General features: G+C 45.5%; 1 protein-coding gene across 7 annotated transcripts in view; it reads right to left on the reverse strand.

The window, feature by feature from the left end:
* ARHGEF6 (Rac/Cdc42 guanine nucleotide exchange factor 6) overlaps positions 1 to 20,696 on the reverse strand; it is a 102,421-nt gene that overhangs the window by 53,516 nt on the left and 28,209 nt on the right. For 6 of the 7 annotated variants that reach the window (XM_043570706.1, XM_043570708.1, XM_043570707.1 and 3 more), the window contains 4 exons: positions 18,013 to 18,097; positions 15,038 to 15,159; positions 13,492 to 13,693; positions 3,174 to 3,244 (listed from right to left, as the gene is read on the reverse strand). In XM_043570706.1, coding sequence (XP_043426641.1) covers positions 3,174 to 3,244; positions 13,492 to 13,693; positions 15,038 to 15,159; positions 18,013 to 18,097 — 480 coding nt within the window. The remainder of the gene's footprint in view (positions 1 to 3,173; positions 3,245 to 13,491; positions 13,694 to 15,037; positions 15,160 to 18,012; positions 18,098 to 20,696) is intronic. The other variant, XM_043570709.1, reaches the window with a different exon arrangement.

Consider the following 20,696-nt stretch of genomic DNA (forward strand, 5'->3'; position numbering starts at 1 on the left):
CCACAACCCCGAGATCAAGAGTCACACGCTGCTCCGACTGAGCCAGCCAGGGGCCCCTATAACTTGGGCTTTTGATATAGGTACGCAGTGTGCAGAGATCGCCACAGTCAAGCTAATTAACACCAGCGCCTCACATCGTTACCATTTTCCTTTGTTGTTGTTGTTCTTTATTCTTAAATGCCTCCTGGCACGTCACAGCAAGTTATGAAGGGCAGAGAAAGCCAACAAGCAGCATAAGATTATTAGAAAAACAATGGATAGAAAAATGGCATGCTGTTTCTCAGTAGTGAGAGAAGTTTAACAAACGGCAGTGAATTTTGAGAACGCGGAAGGAACCACGGTCAGGGGCAGCAAAAGCCTCCTCTGGGCTGCCACGGCCCTGAAGGATCCTGAGCACCTATTCCAAGCACCAGGCCAGGAGTGGGCAAGCCTCAGTTAGACACACTGAACGTGGCTCATGGCACATGCAGGTCTGGGCTGGGTACCCAAAGCCACTTTGGTCACACCGGAGAACTTGCATCAAGGCCCGGGTGGGGCAGAAATCAGCACCCGGTCCCCTGGAAACTTGAAAAGGGGGAGACAAATCTACAGACTTGCAAATTCAAGGAGTCTCTATCCTGCCCAAATTTATCGGATGCGATTGGTTCATTTTACATGTCGACTTGACTAGGTCACAAGGTACCGAGCTTAGACATTATTTGGGTGTGTCTGGGAGGGTGTCTGCAGACGGCTTTGGTAGGTTGAGGAAAGCAGACTGCCCACCCCAGCGTGGCTGGGCATCATCCAATCTTTTGAGGGCCTGGAAAGAACAAAAAGGGAGAAGAAGGGAGAATTTGCTCCCTCTGCCTGACTTCTTGAGCTAAAAATATCAGTCTTTTCCTCCCTCAGACTCGAATTTACACCATTGGCTCTCCTGGCCCTCAGGCCTTTGGATAGTTGAACTTCCAGGAATCCAGCTACAGCTCTTCATATGCCTTGCCAAAGTCCTACGTAGAAGATGTTCACTGCAGAATCGTTTAGAGTAGTAAGGTACGAGAAGCTATGCACATGGCTTTCATATCTCAACTATTGTAAATAACGCTGCAATTAAACATAAGGGTACGTGTATCCCTTCGGATTAGTTCTTGTATTCTCCGGGTAAATACCCAGTAGTACAACTGCTGGATTGTAAAGTAGTTCTATTTTTAACTCTTTGAGTTAAACACACACACACACACACACACACACAGACACACACACACACACACACACAGACACACACACAGACACACACACCCCATTGGAATATTATTCGGCCATAAAAAAGAATGAAAAGAATGAAATCGAGCCATTTGCAATGACACGGATGGAGCGAGAGAGCATAATGCGGAGAGAAACAAGCCAGTCAGAGAGAGAGAAATGGCATACAATTGTATTCATCAAGAAACAAAACAAACGAGCAAAGGGGAACAAAATAAAAGAGAGGAAAACCAAGACACAGACTCTCAACCACAGAGAACAAACTGACGGCTACCAGAGGGGAGGTGGGGGGGAACAGTTAAATAGGTGATGGACGTGCACAGTTAAACAGGTGATAGGAGGGCACTTGTTGTGATGAGCACAGCGTACTTTATGAAAGTGTAGAACCACTGTAGTGCACACCTGAAACTAATATAACACTGTATGTTACGTAACGGGATTTTAAATACAAACTTAAAAAAATAAATAGCATCAGCAGAGGCAGAGACAGCTCCAGAGCAGTGTGATGGCATGCTCCAGATGCAAAGAGAGAAGAAGCTACTGCAACGTTTTCATCCGCCATCTGACTGCATACTTTCTTTAAAAATTAAATCACGGTGGGGAGGGGGCGCCTAGGTGGCTCAGTCGGTTAAGCGCCGGACGACGACGGCTCGGGTCATGATCTCACGGTTCGTGGGTTCGAGCCCTGCATCAGGCTCTGTGCTGATGGCTCGGAGCCTGGAGCCTGCTTCGGATTCCGTGTCTCCCGCTCTCTCTGCCCTTCCGCCGCTCATGCTCTGACTCTCCCTCTCAAAAATCAGTAAACGTTAAAAAAAAAGTTTTTGTAAATAAAAAAAAAAAAGAAATGTAAGAAGAAAAATAGTGACAAGATTGTCCCCTATGATTATTGCCCATGTCCCCTATGAAGCTTCTTCTTGAGTTTTCATACCCACGACCACTCATGTCATCATTATGGAGCAAACTCGTGGAAGGGTGCAATTCTGACTTTTGGAACGCTACGTATAGAGATGTTGAACAAGATTATCCATGTGCAAAATGAAAGGAGTATGCAGTCCAAATGCACATCCAATATTGGGTGAAAAGTGACACTAAGGAGCGCCTGGGTGGCTCAATCGGTTAAGCGCCCGACTCTTGATCTCGGTTCAGGTCACGATCCCACGGTTCGTGAGAGCTGTGCTGATGGCACACAGCCTGCCCGAGATTGTCTCTCTCTCTCTCTCCTCTCCCTCTCTCTCTCTCTCTCTCAAAAGTGACACTATTTCAGACAAGAAAACTTAGAGCTTACAATGATTTGTCCTTTTCATTAGTGATTGGGCCGAGTCTGGAAAGGAGACGTGAAGGAAAGCAGAGGGAAGATTAAGGAGAATAATACAATTTTTTTTTCTCAAATGGGAACTTATTTTGAGTACTGTATCTGTCCTATTTATAGCTAATATATTTTGACATGTCTGTGTTCAAGCCAGAGTCATTCCACGCCTCCCGCTGTGCCAGAGGGCAGTCTTCCCTCTGGGCTCTCCTCAAATACAAGGTTCATAATATTTTGGAGGACACCATAATGGATTGATTGACTCGAAAATAAAATCACAGTATGCGATCACTTAAAACTAATAGCATTAGAGGAACGTGGGAACTCACCTTCTTAATATCTGGTAAGGCTATATCTAACTGCTGGGTTTCCCCATCACGCCTACTGATGAACCAATTTCTCTTTGGGCTACCTTGGAATTTTTCAGTACGGTGGATGTAAAACTTCTAGACATCTGTAAGAGGCCTACCAGCAGAAGAGCTCCACGGTAGCACAGCTGACATTAGACCCTTGCGATACTTTACCCAGTCTCCTGTGAGCGTCACCTCAACGCATCAGTGGCTCAGCAAGTGAAAAGGTTCCATACAGAGAGTCAAGAAATTTTGTTAGTTCTGATCTGAACACTCACCACAGTATAATAGTTCTTGGTAAGTGGAGTAGTTTCGAATCCTTTGCCAGCCTTGGGGGAGAGGGGTCTCTCTGTGGAATAGACATTTAAATTATGTTAAGATCACACAGATCTAAGATGAACATTTTATAACTGAAGTCGACTCACATACTATAAATTTTGTCAAATGGAAGGATCAGTGGAAATGTACATTCCCCGACAAGTGACACTCTAATTTTACTAAACTCTAGATGGTCCAAGCTAGGGTTCTTGTCCAGACCCCTTCAATTTCCGAGAAGTTAAGGCCCAGCTAATGAATGGCAGGGCCAGACCAAGAACTTCACTCCATTCGGGCTCGTTTCTTTATTCCAGTCTGCCTCGCCACTCACCTCATTCAAAACAGATAAGCCAAATTAATGCTAGCCAAATACACATATTTGTAACCTGTAAGTTACTATACAAGTATAGTACAGACATATATTATAACATAGGTAATAGCAGCCATCCTTTCTTGGGGCTCTCTACTGTGCCAAAAATAAAATAATCAGAATCTCTAACACACTGAAAACGAGCAGAAAATTCTTCTTTCTTTTATGTATCGTTTGAGTATCATGACATCGTGCTACAAAATGCTGCCTTTCTTTTACCAAGTTAATCTTACCTGTTAAACTCATGACTAAGAGACATCCTAACGCGTTCTTTCTTAAAAAAAGAAAAAACACCTCAGGAAAATACAAGATGGCGATCATAAATGTTTAACAGTGTCACTAACACTATCGTTCCTCCCCTCATTTTCTCCTTTGCTTCATTTTGTTTTACATTCCATTTTTATCTTGCTATATTATATGCTGCTTTAAACTCTTTCTGAAGTATAGTCGAGTACATATAAGTAACCAATGCATAAGATATCATCGCACTTGATTTTTCTTTTTAAAAAATATTTTCTAGTTTTAAATCTATTACATCCCAACCCTAAAAAATGCAAATTATAGAGAAAACATAAAAACCAATGATTAGTCAGAGTTAACCATCATCAGAGTAACATTATTAAGCATGTCTTCTCATTCTTTTTATATGTGTATTTGTGAACACACACACATACACACACACACACACACACACACACATACACACAGAGGGATCTTTCTTACTTTACTTATGGTTTTGTAATTCTCCTAACAACCTTTTTAAAAATTTTTTATTTATTTACTTATTTTTAAGTGTTTTCTATTTATTTTGACAGAGACAGACAAAGAGAGAGAGAGCCCCAAGCAGGCTCCGTGCCATCAGCGCAGAGCCCGATGTGGGGCTTGATCCCACCAACTGTGAGATCATGACCTGAGCCGAGATCAAGAGTCGGACGCTTAACCGACCGACCCACCCAGGTACCCCTTTAATCTTATGTTTTTATGTAAGCTCGAACCCCAGTGTGGGGCTCCAGCTCATAACCCCAAGGTCAAGAGTCACATGCCCTACTGACTGAGCCAGCCAGGCGCTCCTCTGTAATTCTATCACATTATCGCATGAATATTTTCTCATTTAACCTTGACTTTTAATTATTATTATATGTAAAATATTATATTATATTAAAATAATCCTTTTATTTATTTGGCACTTAATAGCTTTTCAGACATTTTATTTGAGCCTCACGACCCTAGCAGGCAGAGATGATTGCATTTTGCAGAGAAGGTCACTCAGGTCCAGGGAGGTGAAGTTAGTTACCTAAGGGCATGTGTCTAGGACATGGCAGGGCCAAGACTGAAGCTCAGGCGTGCCTTGACAAGAGCCTGTGCTCCTAACCAATATGATGTCCAGAGGTAAATCTACCGAGAAGGGCTTGGTCAATGGCATTTACAGTGATTCTTACTGGCGTTCAGAGAGGCCATCAGTTTGAGCTGGGATGCTCAGAGAAGACCTTGCTGGGCAGGAGGCACTCGATCTAGTCCTGGAGGGTGGTGAGAATTCAAACCAGGAGAGAAAACAGTAGAGAACTTTCTGGGCAGGGAAGATTCCAGAAGCACAGTTGTAGACATGGCAATGCTCAAGGCAGGACTGTTCCTGTGCCAATCAATTGTCCAGCTGGGCCTTGCTGGGTAGGGTGAAAACAAGGCAAAAAGGCAGCCCTCTGGGCCAACTGTGTCACGTCCGAGTGATGACAAGTGGGGTACAGCCAGTTGCTGGAAGCTTCACGCCATTTCAAGATCCTCCTGGATCTACCTGGTGGCTTCACAAGATCGTAAGTGGCAGAGCCAGGACTTGAAATCAAGTATTGTACCAAGCCGGCTGTGCTTCCCAGGCACCACTGTTGGACTCTTAGACTTATTTGAAATTGACAGTTACCAAATTCTTTCAGTGTTTAGGAGGCCAGTTTAGTGATAATGGTTCTACTTAGAACTCATAGCCGAGAGCACCTGGGTGGCTCAGTCGGTTCAGCACCCGACTCTTGGTTTCAGCTCAGGTCATGATCTCCCAGTTCGTCAGTTGGAGCTCCACACTGGTCTCCGTGCTGATGGTGTGGAACCCACCTGGGATCCCCTCTCTCTCCCTCTGTCTCTGCCCCTCCCCTGCTCGCTCGCTCTCAAAATAAATAAATAAATAAATAAATAAACAAACAAACAAACAAACCTAAGAACATTTTTTTTCTAAAAGAACGCACAATCGTTTTGTGCGACTGTAATGGAAGCCAGTCTTGATAAAAATGAAACTTTCTAGAGATACCGGCAAGATAGGGTCGGCTTTCAAAAGCCAGGCTGAACGGGAGGGTAAACAGTAATGGAGAGCCTGCCAAGACGGAGAAGCAGGAAGAAAAGGCCACAGGAATGGGTGATTGCAATGGAAACAAAATGTTACCTATGCGGAGTAGGACAGAGAAACATGACCCGAAAAGAAAGGACTGGCTGCATGGAGGTTCCTGGGTGGCTGAACAGGATGCAAAAAAACAGCTGGTGCTTTAATAAGATCAATACCATTGTCAAACCTCTAGCAGGATTGACAGAGGCCAAAAGAAGACACGAATTACCAATATCAGGAGTGAAACAGGGGCTGTCACTACCTCTCAAAAAGATGACAGGGGCACCTGGGTGGTTCAGTCGGTTTATGATCCGACTCTTGATTTCAGCTCAGGGCATGATCCCTGAGTCATGGGATCGAGCCCCGGCACGCTCTAGGCTGCTCGTGGAGCCTGCTTAAGATTCTCCTTCTCTCTCTCTCTCTCTCTCTCTCTCTCTCTCTGCCCCTCTCCCCTACTCGCACTCTCTTTAAACAAAAAAAAAGATGATCAAGCAATACTCTGAGCAACTCTACACATATTAACTTGATAATTAGATGTGAAACGAACCAACTCTTCGGAAAACAAAAACTACCACAACTCACCCAGTATGGACTAGACCATTTGAACAGACTTAGAACTATTAGGGAAATTGAATTTCTAAACTTGAAACTCCAGAAAAAGAAATCTCCAGGCCTATATGGTTTCACTGGAGCACGCTATCACACGTTTAAGGAAGAGGCAATACCAATTCTTCACAATCTCTTAGAGAAAATAAGAGGAGGGATAACCTTCCAACTCATTTTATGAAGTCACTATCACACGGACACCAAAGCCAGACAAAGATAGTATAAAAAAAATGACAACTGCAGACCAATAGCCCTCATGAATATAGATGCAAAAAACCTTAACAAAATATTAGCAAATAAAATTCCGCAACATTTTTAAAGCATTGTAGACCACGGAATCCATCCCCATGGACGCCAGGTTGGTTAAACATTCCAAAATCAATCGATGTAACCCACAATATTAACAGTCTACAAAGAAAAGTCGCATGATAATACCCGTCAGTGCAGAAAAAGCACCTGAGAAAACTCAACAATCCCTCAAGGGGAAGAAACTCCCACCTCCTGTCCCCCCCGAAATAGGAATAAAGTGGAAGTCCTTCAACTCAATAAAGAGTATCTACCAAACACCTGCAGCTGACGTAGACATACATGGCACAAGATGTAAGGCTGAGCGTGGTCCCCCTGAGATCAGGAAACAAGGCAAGGTGGTCTCTCTCACCACCTCTTATTCAATTCAGTTCAGCTCAATTCAATTCAATTCAATTCAACTCAATCGCTGACATCAACCAACGTCATGAAGAATTCAAATGGGTTACCTGGCATAAGAGAACTCCAACAACAGCACTGTCCCACAGATAAAGCCATAAGAAACCCTCCTAATCCTGATATAAAGAGCCTTTTGCAATTAACGTTTGGTTCTTTCCCCTCCCCTGCTGCTGTACAGATTCCTATTGCCTGTTGGTGGTGATGGGACAAAAAGAAATCTAGTGACAATGGGTTTCTCTGGATATGAAACATCTATGTGACATACCCAGGGGATTACAACAGGAAGTCTAAATATAAAGCTCAATCTTAGTTTTGGTTTACAATCAGCAGGAAGAGTCATTTCTTAAGCTGCCTTAATACAAATTTAATTAGCCAGCTACCTAATCTCCTCATCTGATAACTATATTTACCTGCTAATAAAAAGTCTTAGAAGGATTTAATGACCCTTTAACGGAACCAGTTGCAGAAAACAGAATTTGCTTAAAATATCTGTTCTGATCATACTTGCTTCAATACTTCCTTGGCAGGACATTTTGCCAGGAAAATTTTAATGCAAAGTCCTTAGCTTTTCTCTAAGACAAAAACGAAAAAAAGATACAATTTATGGTGTTACTGATGTATTGGCAGGAATTTTTTTTTCATGCATAAATAACATGTTAATTTACAGGTCACCACTGATTTTTAAATAAAGGACTGAAAATTGTTATCAATGGCTAATTTTCTTATTTATAATGTATCTGACTCAAACAAAGGAGCAAAGGCCCTTAATATATCCTCTGACGCTTATATAATGCCTAATTGATTCATACATACATTTTCATGAAATAAAATCTTTGAGAAAATGTTTTTGTTCAAAAGGGTTTATTTTTCTCGTGCAACAAGAAAACGAGAGGTACGCAAGCAGGACTGGGAACAATGGCTCCATAATGTCACCACCGTCCAGGTCCCATCATTCTTGGTGAGAGGCTTTTATTATCACGGTCACCAAATCCTACCCTACCTTCAGCCTCAAGCTCATGTTGAAAGGAGTCTCGTGCGTGCGTGTGCGTGCACGAGATACTCAAATATTCTACTTCCTCACTTCCTACGGTAGTAGACTGGTGGCTTCACAGGTCCTCTGAAACCAGTCTCCTCCTGATGGGAGGGAAGAAGCTGTCCCCAGGGCCTTGACCATAATCATCTTCTAGACAAAAGTTACAGTGGAATCTCAAACTTAACATGCCACTCCCCAAGGGCGACTTTACCAGAGCACAAAGTGCTCCTGTCCATAGCAGGCTCAAGGGAAGAAAAGCGGGCACAGCGCTCCCACGGCACCGAAATCTGCAGGGTGGGGGTTTGCACAGGGCCAGGGTTGCTTTGTTCCGTTTTGAAGACAATACAAAGGCACGTGGAATACCGGCCGAATGAAAAGTACCCCAGGCTACCACGAATGAAGGTCAGAATCACTGACTATTCAAGTGACCTCAGCGTTACCCGCTTGACCCAAGAGTAAACGGAGATCACAGGAGTTCTTGACTTCCATGCCTGATTCAACCTCCCAAACGACCCAAGAGTTTGTGTGGCCGTGGGGTTTAAAACTCTAAATGGATGGTTTCATTTCAATGAAAGACGCATTTAATCTAGGAGTCATTTTTTTAAAACTCCTTACAGACAAATCTTCCCTAAGCTTATACATCAGTATGAACTTCATGAAAAGAAATAAAACATTGCAGGGCACCTGGGTGGCTCAGTCGGGTAAGCATCCGACTTCGGCTCAGGTCATGATCTTGCGGTTCGTGAGTTCAAGCCCCGCATCGGGCTCTGTGTTGACAGCTCGGAGCCCAGAGCCTGCTTCAGATTCTGTGTCTCCCCTTCTCTCTGCCCCTCCCATGCTCATGCTCTGTCTCTCTGTCTCTCAATAAGTAAACATTAAAAAAAATTTTTTTTAAAGAAAGAAAATGTTGACAGGTGCATTTTCTACACCAAACATAAAATAGCACAACACTGAACTTAATGTGTCCCTCGGCAGCATCCTAAATAGGTTCCGGCCAACTTGCCACCCTGTGGAGGCAGCGAGAGGTGGTATGGGCAAGAATTCGGGTCAACAAAGACTCATCACCTCCTTCCCAACAAGACATTTTCATTACACCGAGCTGATCTCCTCCACCACCCCAAGCTCCCTCTGCTCAGTCCTACCACGGATCCTCTGTGGCTTTGGTCCTCCCTGACCAGTCACTATGGCTTGGATTGTCCTCCCCTCTCATCTGGACCTATCCACAGCCTACATGTCTCAAGCCCTACCTCCTCCACGAAGCCACTTCCAACCTCTCCAGCCACAGCACACTCTCTGTCCGCTGACAATCTGCTATGTATTTTTATGCTTTATCATCTACTACTTTATGGCGTCGGTTGTCAGTTTCATCTCCGGCTGTTAGCTCTGCCCCGGACTCCAAATCAATAATGACAGCTACCTGCTGGAAATCTTCAGAACGATGACTCTCTGGTGCCTCCACTCAACATGCCCAAAGCAACTCATCATCTTCAGTGAGATCTCCCCGTCACTAGACTACAAACATGAGGACAAAACTCATGTCTTAGGTTTCTCTGCCTCGCCAGTGCCGGGACAGAGCCTGATATCCCAGTCATGGCAAAGAAACCTTTGCTGGCTGGCTGGGTGCATGACGCCACATGCCCTTAAGGAGCTCACCCTCAAGCTGGACCTCTAGACTTGGAATTATCTTCACCTCCTCCCTTCTGCTCATCACAAATCATCAGCAAATTTTCCTGATTGTTTTTTAACAGTATCTACTGCATCCGCCCACTTTTTCCGCTCCACTATCACAAAAGCAGCCCGCACGGCTCTCTGGATTGCCAAGATCTCAGCAAGAGTCTCTACTGGCTTCCCCACATCCTCGTTGGTTACCCCTACCACTTCTCTGCCATCCAGCCCCCACGTGACCACTAGAAACAGCTTTCGAAACCACATACTGTCCCCTACTATCCCCTGCTTTGTGTTGACACCCTTCTTCATATAGCTCCAGCCGAAGCCCCACTCCTCTTTACTTGCCTTACCCTCAACCCAAATCACCCTACCACCCACTCCACCCCTTCCTACCTCCATGCTTTAACTTACTAATGCCCTCTAACCTTCTACCTGTCAGAAGCGTCTTTTCATCCTTCAAGGCCCGATTCAAGTGCTTCCCCCTCCCGCCGAGGTTATTGTCCATAGAACCTTTTTTTTTTTTTTGCCTGCACCAATAGCATCTTGTCTAGACTTAGAGCTTTGTCTGCGCTACTTATCCCGTGCTACCCTGTTACAGTTGTCTATGTACACACCTATCTTGACCACTAGACTGTAAGGTCATTAGAGGCAGGGTCCCCGAGGACAGACTAATATAGTCCCACCACCACTACTACCAAGTATATAACTGATGCTCAGTGAACAAGCTGAACAGAATATAATGACCTGCCCCACGGTATCCATTCATTTTACAGATACTTAGAGAGCCTAAACAGAACAGAACATCTCTGCCCTCATGGTGCTTACATTCTCATGGGAATATACAGATGGTAAGTGAAGTAAATAAGCACACGTACACTACGTTAGGTGGAGAGAAATGGTTAACAAAAAATAGAGCAGGGAAGGGGGAGAGGGGCAATGGGGATAGGGTTCCATTTTCTTGGGTGACCAGGGAAGGCCCTACTGCAAAGCGGACAAGTAAGCAGAGACCTGAAGGAGGTGAGGGGACCAGGCATGTAGACATCCAGGGAGCGTCCTAGGCAGAGGATCAGTAAGTGAGGTAGGTGCCCATTTGGCACAGGAAACCGGGAGCCAGTGTGGCTGAAGTGGAATGAGTGAGGGGGAGAAAGGTCATAGAGGAGGTCAGAGGGGCAACGGGAAGCTGAATCCTGGAGGACCTTGTAGGCTAGTGAGATGACCTTGGCTTTTACTCTTTTTGAGATGGGGAGCCATTAGCCAAGTTCCATTTTGAAAGAATCACTCTGGCTGCTGAGTTTAAATTCGGTTTAATTAAAGTAGCAGGCTTCCTGGCCCCAGCTGTCCAGACCTATCCTTGATGGCTGGGTAAGACGCTTCAAAGGGTTACCTAGGTGCTCAAATCAGAGCCAGAGATTGCCACGTGAGTCCTTAACTGAGCTCCAAACCAAAGAGAGTATAGAAGAAACCCTAAGGGAAGGGTCCAAAGCCCAGAACAAACAGCCCAGGGCAGTCCACAATGCAGCAGCCAGACTGTGCTACAAGGCAACTCAGCGAGGGACATGATGATGAAGGCATGCTGTCTGTCTACTTCCAGTGTCCTCGAGACAATGCTTGGACAATGCCTTGGGGAATCCCCAGGCAAGGCGGCAAGACCTGTGCCTTTCAATCTGGGGGATGAAGACACTGAATCAACGAACAAAGCTAGAGTGAATCTGGAAAGGTGGAGACCGTAACAACCAGACCAAAGCAACTGAAAGATGTAGTGAGGGGTAAAAATCAGCTGTGAGAATCATCAAAACCAAGGAAATTCCAAGAAGGCCTGTGAAAATATTTCAGGGATCAACAGAAACATCTCAATTCCCAGTAATAAAAAAAAAGCTAAGGGGCACCTGGTTGGCTCTGTCGGTAGAGCATGCAAGTCTTGACCTTGGGGTTGTAAGTTCGTGCCCAATGTTGGGTGTAGACATTACTCAAAAATAAAATCTTCTAGGGGCGCCTGGGTGGCGCAGTCGGTTAAGCGTCCGACTTCAGCCAGGTCATGATCTCGCGGTCCGTGAGTTCGAGCCCCGCGTCGGGCTCTGGGCTGATGGCTCGGAGCCTGGAGCCTGTTTCCGATTCTGTGTCTCCCTCTCTCTCTGCCCCTCCCCCGTTCATGCTCTGTCTCTCTCTGTCCCAAAAATAAATAAACGTTGAAAAAAAAATCTTCTAAAAAATGCTAAGAAGTCTACACATACATATATAACTATAAATCTTTTAGTAAACACTTATTCCATTAAGGGAGGTGCCCCCTGCCTTAAACCAACACACGACACAGGAAAGCGTGCAAACCAAACTTTCTCTTAAATGCGTTCGGGAAAAGCTCCTAAGAGGGGTTATCTGGGGGAGGATGCAAAGGAGAGAGGAATTTGTATCGCCTATATTATACATCTTTGGAATTTTTTAGTTTATTTACAATGAGCCTATGATTATATTAGCCGACAGTATTAATTTTGAGTCATTAAAAAAGCGACGAAGACGTCTACAAAAGAAAAAGCACACTGAGCAGCTAACCACTCAAAGGAGCCCTTGGGTAAATATTTTGGGGAAGTGAAGAGATATAACAATGTGAATAACCGAACACTACTTTATCTGTATTGTGACATATTTTTATATATCAGGGTTTTTTTTGGTGATATAGGCAGGGCCTCCTTGCTCAAATAACAAAAGGCAAGGAAGTGACCTAAGAAAGTTCTAGAAAGACTACTGAAGAATTCTTAGATTTCATTCTCCCGATATTATTACAAAAGAGGATAAGCAGTTAGCAGTACGTAAGAGTTAAGGGCAATTTTATTCAGAATCAAAGCAGCCAGACGGCTTCCTGCAGCCCTATGATTGTTATTTCTCGAACACATGTCTGAGGCATTTAGACTTAGGTCTGCTTAAAGAGCTTAGGGCTAAAAAAAGGAAGTTAGCACATGGCCTCTCTTATTATTCTTTTCTACCATGGTGATTCTTAGAGTGGCAGGAAGGGGACACAGTTAAGGTGGAACAGTTGTCTGAGCTTTGAATTCTTTAGCTGTTTTAGGTTTTTGCTGTCTTGATGTAATCGAAATGCAACTTCGTTTCAAAATATCTAATCATCGATTTTTCCCAGTTCCCTCCTACCCTAATTGTCGGCTTATAAATGCAAATACAAACAGTTTCTGTTGACCAATTAAAACTACAAGATTGTCAATAGGGGGGGGGGGGCGCCTGGATGGCTCAGTCGGTTAAGCGTCCTACTTCGGCTCCGGTCATGATCTCCTGGTTTGTGAGTTCGAGCCCCTCATCAGGCTCTGTGCTGACAGCTCCGAGCCTGGAGCCTGCTTCGGATTCTGTGTCTCCCTCTCTCTCTGCCCCTACCCCGCTCACGCTCTGTCTCTCTCTCTCTCTCTCTCTCTCAAAACTGAATAAACGGTAAATAAATAAATAAATAAATAAATAAATAAATAAAGATTGTCAGTAGGAATACAAGAGAGTACATGAGTCACGTTCCAAAAGGCTTTTGAAAGATCCACTTACCACTGGACTTAATTTCTCGGACATAATTACTAGGGAACCAGCCTGTTCTGCCATTTAATGTGCCTTCCCACCAGCCTCCTTCTTCAACTCTGGTGACATAAATGATGTCCCCTTTACAAACTGACAGTTCATCTTCATTAGTCTGCTTAAAGTTGAATCTTGCCTTTACTATCAACTGGTGGCCTCCATTTTCCATCATCTCCTAGGGAAATAAAAGCCACACCAGATTAAGCACCCATCTACATGGGGCAGGGGCACAAATGACATGAATTGAGGCAAATAACGTGGGAATGCGCAAGGACGGAACCCCAGGTCCACAGCCGTCTTGAGTCTTTAACTTAGGAGTGGGGCTGGGGTGGGGGAGGGTAATAAACGGCGCAGAAGTGCATGCGACTTTTTGTGTGTATTTTGAAGGGGGCCATAGCTTTCATTCCCCCCTCCCCTCACCAATTGCCTAAAGATACTTGCTAAATGCGCCAGGAAACAAAGTAGAGTGATAAACTATTCCACCCTGCCTCTCCCCAACACCCAGACACGGTCTTACATAATTGTAGGGCCAAGATTAAGTACTGATCTACACATAAAATCTGCCTCCCACCTCTCAATGGCTAAGAATATCTTAAATTGGCTGATTTAGTCATATGCAAACATCAAATATCCCGTAGATACCTAAGGCGGAGTTGTTAACCTGTCACGGGCCCCTTTGAGAAGCTGATGCGCACAGGGATCTTTACCTAAACCACCCGTAAGTTCCTGCACGGGAGGTTTGCACACAATTTGAGAGGGTCCAAGGGGGCGCGGAACCGTAGTGTTCATCAGCTCCCCAACGGGAGCCGGGAGCCGTGATCTCAAAAGGTTAAGCGTAGTGTTCATCAGCTCCCCAAAGGGAGCCGTGATCTCAAAAGGTTAAGCGCTTTGGAAGTAATTAAAGTCTTTGGAAGTTACAGCTCCTGATGGCTTAAAGCAAGTGGGTGGCTTTTGACAAGGAATAAAGGTCTCCAAAGAGCCAGCCGAGGATGAGGCGGTTCCTCCCAAATAAAAGCTCCTATTAAGACCAAATGCAGAGCTAACTGGGCTACCCCACGAGGGGAGTTCATCATCACAGGCTCAATAGGAAGGCACAGAGAAAAAGCAAATGACAGTAACGATGATGATGGCAAGTAATGCATATTGATTGTCTGTTATGTGCCAGGCACTATCTAGTTCTCCTAATAAGCCAGAGGTAGAGGAAATGCCAGCAAGCTGCCATCAGGAAGCTGTTCTAACGACTTCCATTTGCACGGCATTCCCCGCTAAACGAGTCACTCGGTCCCAGGAAGGGAAAGAACTCTGGGACTTCAGCCCCGATTTTCTGACCCTCTGCCCCACATGCCTTTGATGCGCGCCAGCGGGCCAGCCCGAACTGGCGCTAGGTTTAAAGTAGTTTCACCGGCGACGCCCCAAACGCACAGGACGGCTATCTCGCCACACGGGGAGATGAAACCAGGATATCGATTTCATTTGACAGACTGTGAAACAGGCAAGGGGAATTGGCTTCTATACTTACCACTGCCTTTGACTGCCTCTGCAGCCCTGGAGCTGTGCTAACAACTGCTCCCTGTGGGCTTGTCTGAGAACTATTAGCACTAAGAGAAGAGGAACGTCCACATGGTCTTTCTGATAGCTGATCTGTGAAAAGAGGAAAAGGCAAGATAAAGGGAGCCACTCATGTCAGAAGCACGTCTAGAACATAACACAATCTTTCACGGGACATTAGCACGGGCGCCCTGGCCGTAATCCTCACGGTTACCATTCGGAACGTGCCAAGTGAATTTCCTCCCCCCGCCTCCCATTTTGGTGGCCAACTTCTTCATAGCCTTACTGGCCATCGCTGTCCAGTAGAATGAAAAACAGCGACAGAGCCACATTTTCTCTTAACCCATTTCCCTACGACTCTCCCCTCTTGAACCGGTTGAGACAGTACGCCCTGTTATCCAAGGCAGAACTATATTGGGTACCAAACAGCTGTTTGTGGCTCTTATTACTTTGAAATATTTCAAACTTCTCTCTTTGTGTTTTGGCCCTTAACTGGGTGGTTCTTGTCTTCCTCATATGCGGTAACGTGTGTAGCGTATGTAATGTAAATTCTCACAGAAACTGGGGGGGCGGCGGGGGGGGGGCCGGTGGGCGAGGCGAAGGAGAATCGGAGTCAGAGTGTGTCTGGGAAAGATGCGATCTTCAAAAATTACACTCGAGAATCTTCTCTTCCTTGAAACCTTGTGAAATTCGATCAGACCAGCGCTGAGCTGGGTGTTTTCCGTATGCTGGCTTCTCGACAAATTCAAATGAGGGCTTTTTTCCTCTCCGTTTATTTTTAAAAGACATAAACTGCAAAAGTCTAAAGCCCAAACATTCCCTAGGCGACAAGCTCAGTATCCAAGTAATTTCCTTGATGCTGTGGGTTTTAACTTTCACCTCCTTGTATTTTATAAATATCCGCGGCAAGGGAAGAGACTATAAAACTTGCTAGCAGAGTTTGGCAAAGGAACGTATAATTTGGATGGCATAATGCTAGAATGATACGATCCTCCCTGCCTAGCACTGGCTAGTTGTCATATGTCTTAAATATAGTTACTCGAATTAGCTGTACTTCTGCTATACGCCTTTGCAATAGCTCAAAAGCCTCCTTTTTTTTTTCCCAAATAGCAAAAGAACAACTCTAGAGAAGTATTTTTACATTTATTGCTATTATGTACAGCTCTTTTGACTAAAACTATAATTACTTGATAGCTTCCTAGATGCTCCATTCTATTTGGCACTCGACTATATTGTCTGCTCTCGTGCGCTAATTGTTTCACGTGGGTAAGTTGAGTCTCCCTAAATAGATGGTAATTTTCTCAGGGGCGGGGACCATATCTTACACTTCCTTTGTCGCACCTGGCGGTGCCGGGCACACAGCCTGTGGACTCTCCAACAGTCTGAGCACCAAGACCTATGTTTGGGGGGGCGGTCAGTCCGATGTGGGTTTGAACCCCAGCTCTGCCACTTACTTCCCGGTTGGGCAACTGTGGGCCGGACTTCCCTTATCTGTAAGACGGACCTAATAATAATACCTACCCCCAGGGTCATTTCAAAGAGGAGAACCACCGATGATTCTTAGAATTGCTTAGACCCATGGTGAGGGTTCAGTGCATCTCAACTATGCTTATTCCCACCCAGCTGTACGAAAGATGTTGTCTCACAGGAGTAAGGTTATACTCCAAGGCTATGGGGCGTTTTCTTTACATTTGCTAGGATTTATACTTAATGCCTCCAATGTGGTGGGTATTAAACACTTAAATAAAAAATACTCTTTTCACTCACTACGACCCTGAGGTTTCGTTTCCAGTGCAAGGTTACTGACGAGTTCTTTTTTTTTTTAAAGTATGTGGATTTCTTTTTTTTTTTTTTTAATGTTTATTTGATTTTTTTTTTTAATTTTTTTTTTTTCAACGTTTATTTATTTTTGGGACAGAGAGAGACAGAGCATGAACGGGGGAGGGGCAGAGAGAGAGGGAGACACAGAATCGGAAACAGGCTCCAGGCTCTGAGCCATTAGCCCAGAGCCTGATGCGGGGCTCGAACTCCCGGACCGCGAGATCGTGACCTGGCTGAAGTCGGACGCTTAACCAACTGCGCCACCCAGGCGCCCCTGATTTTTTTTTTGAGAGAGAGATTGACAGAGTGTGAGCAGGGGAGAGGCAGAGAGACAGAGGAAGACACAGAATCCGAAACAGGCTCCAGGCTCTGGGCTGTCAGCACAGAGCCTGATGTGGGGATTGAACCCACGAACTGTGAGATCATGACCTGAGCTGAAGTCGGGCGCTCTACTGACTGAGCCACCCAGGCGCCCCACTGACAACTTCTTTTACGTGGACAGACACATACAAAAATCTATGAGAAAAACATGGCTCTAATGGGGAAGTAACTGCTATCTTCTGTAAACTTTATGAAAAGGGGAACTCATCTTTTCCTTTTCATTTTCTGTCTTGTTGTTCTCAGTTGCGTATTCTGTAGCTTTGGACGAAATAGTTCCTTGGTTCTTATCATTATATGAAGGTCATTACAATAACATCTGTGATAGATGTGTTTAAATCCTAAACTCTGAACAATTAAAAGGGGCGCCTGGGCAGTTCAGTCAGTTAAGCGTCCGACTCTTGGTTTCAGCTCAGGTCATGATCTCACGGTTCATGGGTTCGAGCCCTGCATGGGGCTCAGTGCTGGCAGTGCAGAGCCTGCCTGGGATTCTCTCTCTCTCTCTCTCTCTCTCTCCCCCTCTCTCTCTGCCCCTACCCTGCTCACTCTCTATCCACCTCACCTCAAAATAAATAAGTAAACATTTAAAAAAAAAAAAGCATTTGACACCCACTGGGGTTGACTTGCAGGGAGGGGAGAGATGTGCACCGATCGAACAATCGTGGCCAAAGTTGGCTCCTAGGGGAATGAGACGCCCGTGGATCCAAACGTGTCACGCACGACTCACAAATCGCAAACCCAGCTCACCTTCTGTTGCTTTGTTGACAGCTAAAAGCGTGCTCAGAACCTTGGAGAAATTGACCCCTGCATAAAGGTCCTCAGGATCAAACGCCTATGAGAAAGGAAATTGAAACTGTCAGACGCCGTTAAGGGTTCAACTCAGCAATCCAACCTATCGAAAAGGCCACTCCCTCCAGCTCTCAGGAGAAAACGATGTAAAAGCCAAGAGCCAAACCTCCGTAGAGCCTTGCGAGAAGTGAAAGCGGCAGCTGAGCCGCCTAATGACATGTGGCAGGGCCCTCGGTGAGTCAGAGCGAAGCAGTGCTGGGAAATGAGAGCCGAGCCGAGAAGCCGAGCCCATCAGCAGACGCGCGCTCTGGCCCTGAGCGTGTCAATGCTCGGCCCCGTTACCAGAGCCCTGTAGGCACCTGTTACAGTTCGTGCCCGCCACCTACACAACGCCCTTCCAGCCCACGAAGAAGGTGCTGGAGCCCTTCTGACACGTTGCCACCTGCACAGTTCAATCGCTGGGCTCAGGAGGGCCACTGGGGCATGCTGTCTCTTCCTCTGCTGTCCTCCCTGCTGCCACCCACCGGGTCCCAACGGCCTGGGATCCCAGCTCCGTGGTCACTCAAACTTTTCCAGGTGGGTCTTTTGCTCCCAGCCTTGGTTCCTGGTTTCTGCCGTTTGACCTCGCCCCTCTCAGCTCATCGTCGTGGATTTGAACCTGTGCCGGCTCTTCCTGGCCTCAGGTGACTTTTCCAGACGTGGCCTCTGGCCTTCCTAGTACTCCGCAAGTGTCAGCAACAAAACATGAAATAGATATGATATTTCACTTCGCCTTCGTTCTGGTATGCCACCGTCCCTGGTGAAGACTCCTATCGGTTGTTGTCTTAAATACAAATTAATTATTGATTTGTAAATGTCTTCAATGTATTAAAATGCACATAGAATTCTTCCAGTCTCATATATGAATATTTGAAGCTAGCAATATTCTCAAACACAGGCACAATCTATTCATCTGCCAGCCAGCCCACAATATAGATATACATATCTATAGGTAACCAGATGCCCAGGTTCTGGATGCAAGTTCACCTTCTAAAAGCATTTCATTCTTTGGGGCGCCTGGGTGACTCAGTCGGTTAAGTCTCCGACTTCGGCTCAGGTCACGATCTCACAGCTCATGAGTTCGAGCCCTGCATCCGGCTCTGTGCTGACAGCTCAGAGCCTGGAGCCCGCTTCAGGTTCTGTGTCTCCCCCTCTCTCTGCCCCTCCCCTGCTTGCACCCTGTCTCTCTCTCTCTCATTCTCTCAAAAATAAACATTAAAAAAATTAAAAATAAAATAAATAAAATCATTTCATTCCAGGAGGGCTAGAAGTCTGAATCTTCTTTTCCCAGATACAGTGACAGGAATAAAATGTACCTTTTCATGTGGGTCGTCCCATTAGATGGAGCCATGTGTTTCATTCCCAATCTGCGTGTTTTCTGAAAGCCATGTCAAGGCAAAATTTTATCTTCTTTGTGTACATATTCTCCAAGACCTGAACTCTGTCTCTAGAATGAAGGTACATAGTATCCATTTTTTTCGGGGGGGGGGGGGGCGTCAATATAGATAATATATGCAAATGTGAACCTATAAAATCTGTGTATTCTGGGATTGACGATGATACTGTTCATTTAATCAATGGATGTTTCGCATTCAAACTTAATATGCCTGAAAAGCCCAATCACATCTAAAAATGACGCACTAGGGGCGCCTGGGTGGCTCAGTCGGTTGAGCGTCTCAACTCTTGATTTCGGCTCAGGTCGTGATCTCACGGTTCGTGAGGTCGGGCTTCGTGCTGGCTGTGGATCCTACTTGAGTTTCTCTCTCTCCCTCTCTCTCTGCCCCTCCCCTGCTCATGCTGTCTCTCTAAAAAAAAAAAAAAGACACACTCATTCTACTTTTAGTAAAGGGGTAATCCCAATATTACTAAAGAGTCAAATGACAGTACGATCCAAATATGTCTCTGAATCCCACAATATGAAATTCAAAGTTGTCCAGGAATAAAGGGGTAGGCACTCTGTTTTAGTCTGCCAAAGCCTGGGTGAGCAAGATACAACAGACCCCGGAGAGCGTATCTAGTATCCCAGAGGATTCCAGATTCACTGAATCTCCCTTAGAGCACATCGGTGGGGAAGTCTTAAGGGCACGGGTGCCACGATGGTAACCAAGCCGAAAGGTCATTTGTTTTTAGCCTCTAATTCCTAACGGGAGCGTGAATACGTGTGCGCGTGTGGATGCGGGTGCTGGGGAGGTGTGGTGGGGATGAGCAGCCTAAAATAAAAACCACGAGTAAATATCAGTAGGATGAGACATGAGAGCAACAGCTGTGAGAAAAACGTCCCCCCTTTCCTTTTCTGTTGCTCCCTGATCCAGGTGAATTGACTGCCTACGTGCGGCAGATACTGGCCCACATCAGGGGCCCGTACCGTACAAGGGCACTTGATTGAGATTAAGACAAATAACCCGATCAGAAAATGAAACACGCATCCACAAGAGTCACCGCCTGTGCTTGTGGGAAGCTGCCGGGACTATACAGGGTTTCCTTTTTAGAAAACCCCCATATGCTAGAGTTTACCCACGGACACTGTTTTTCTCCCTGCAAGCCTATTCTGTAGCAGCAGCAACTACACAGGAAGGAGCTGGAAGAGGCCTCTAGGGAGTAGC

Source organism: Prionailurus bengalensis, chromosome X (assembly GCF_016509475.1).
Source record: "Prionailurus bengalensis isolate Pbe53 chromosome X, Fcat_Pben_1.1_paternal_pri, whole genome shotgun sequence".
NCBI classification, from domain to species: Eukaryota; Metazoa; Chordata; class Mammalia; order Carnivora; family Felidae; genus Prionailurus; species Prionailurus bengalensis.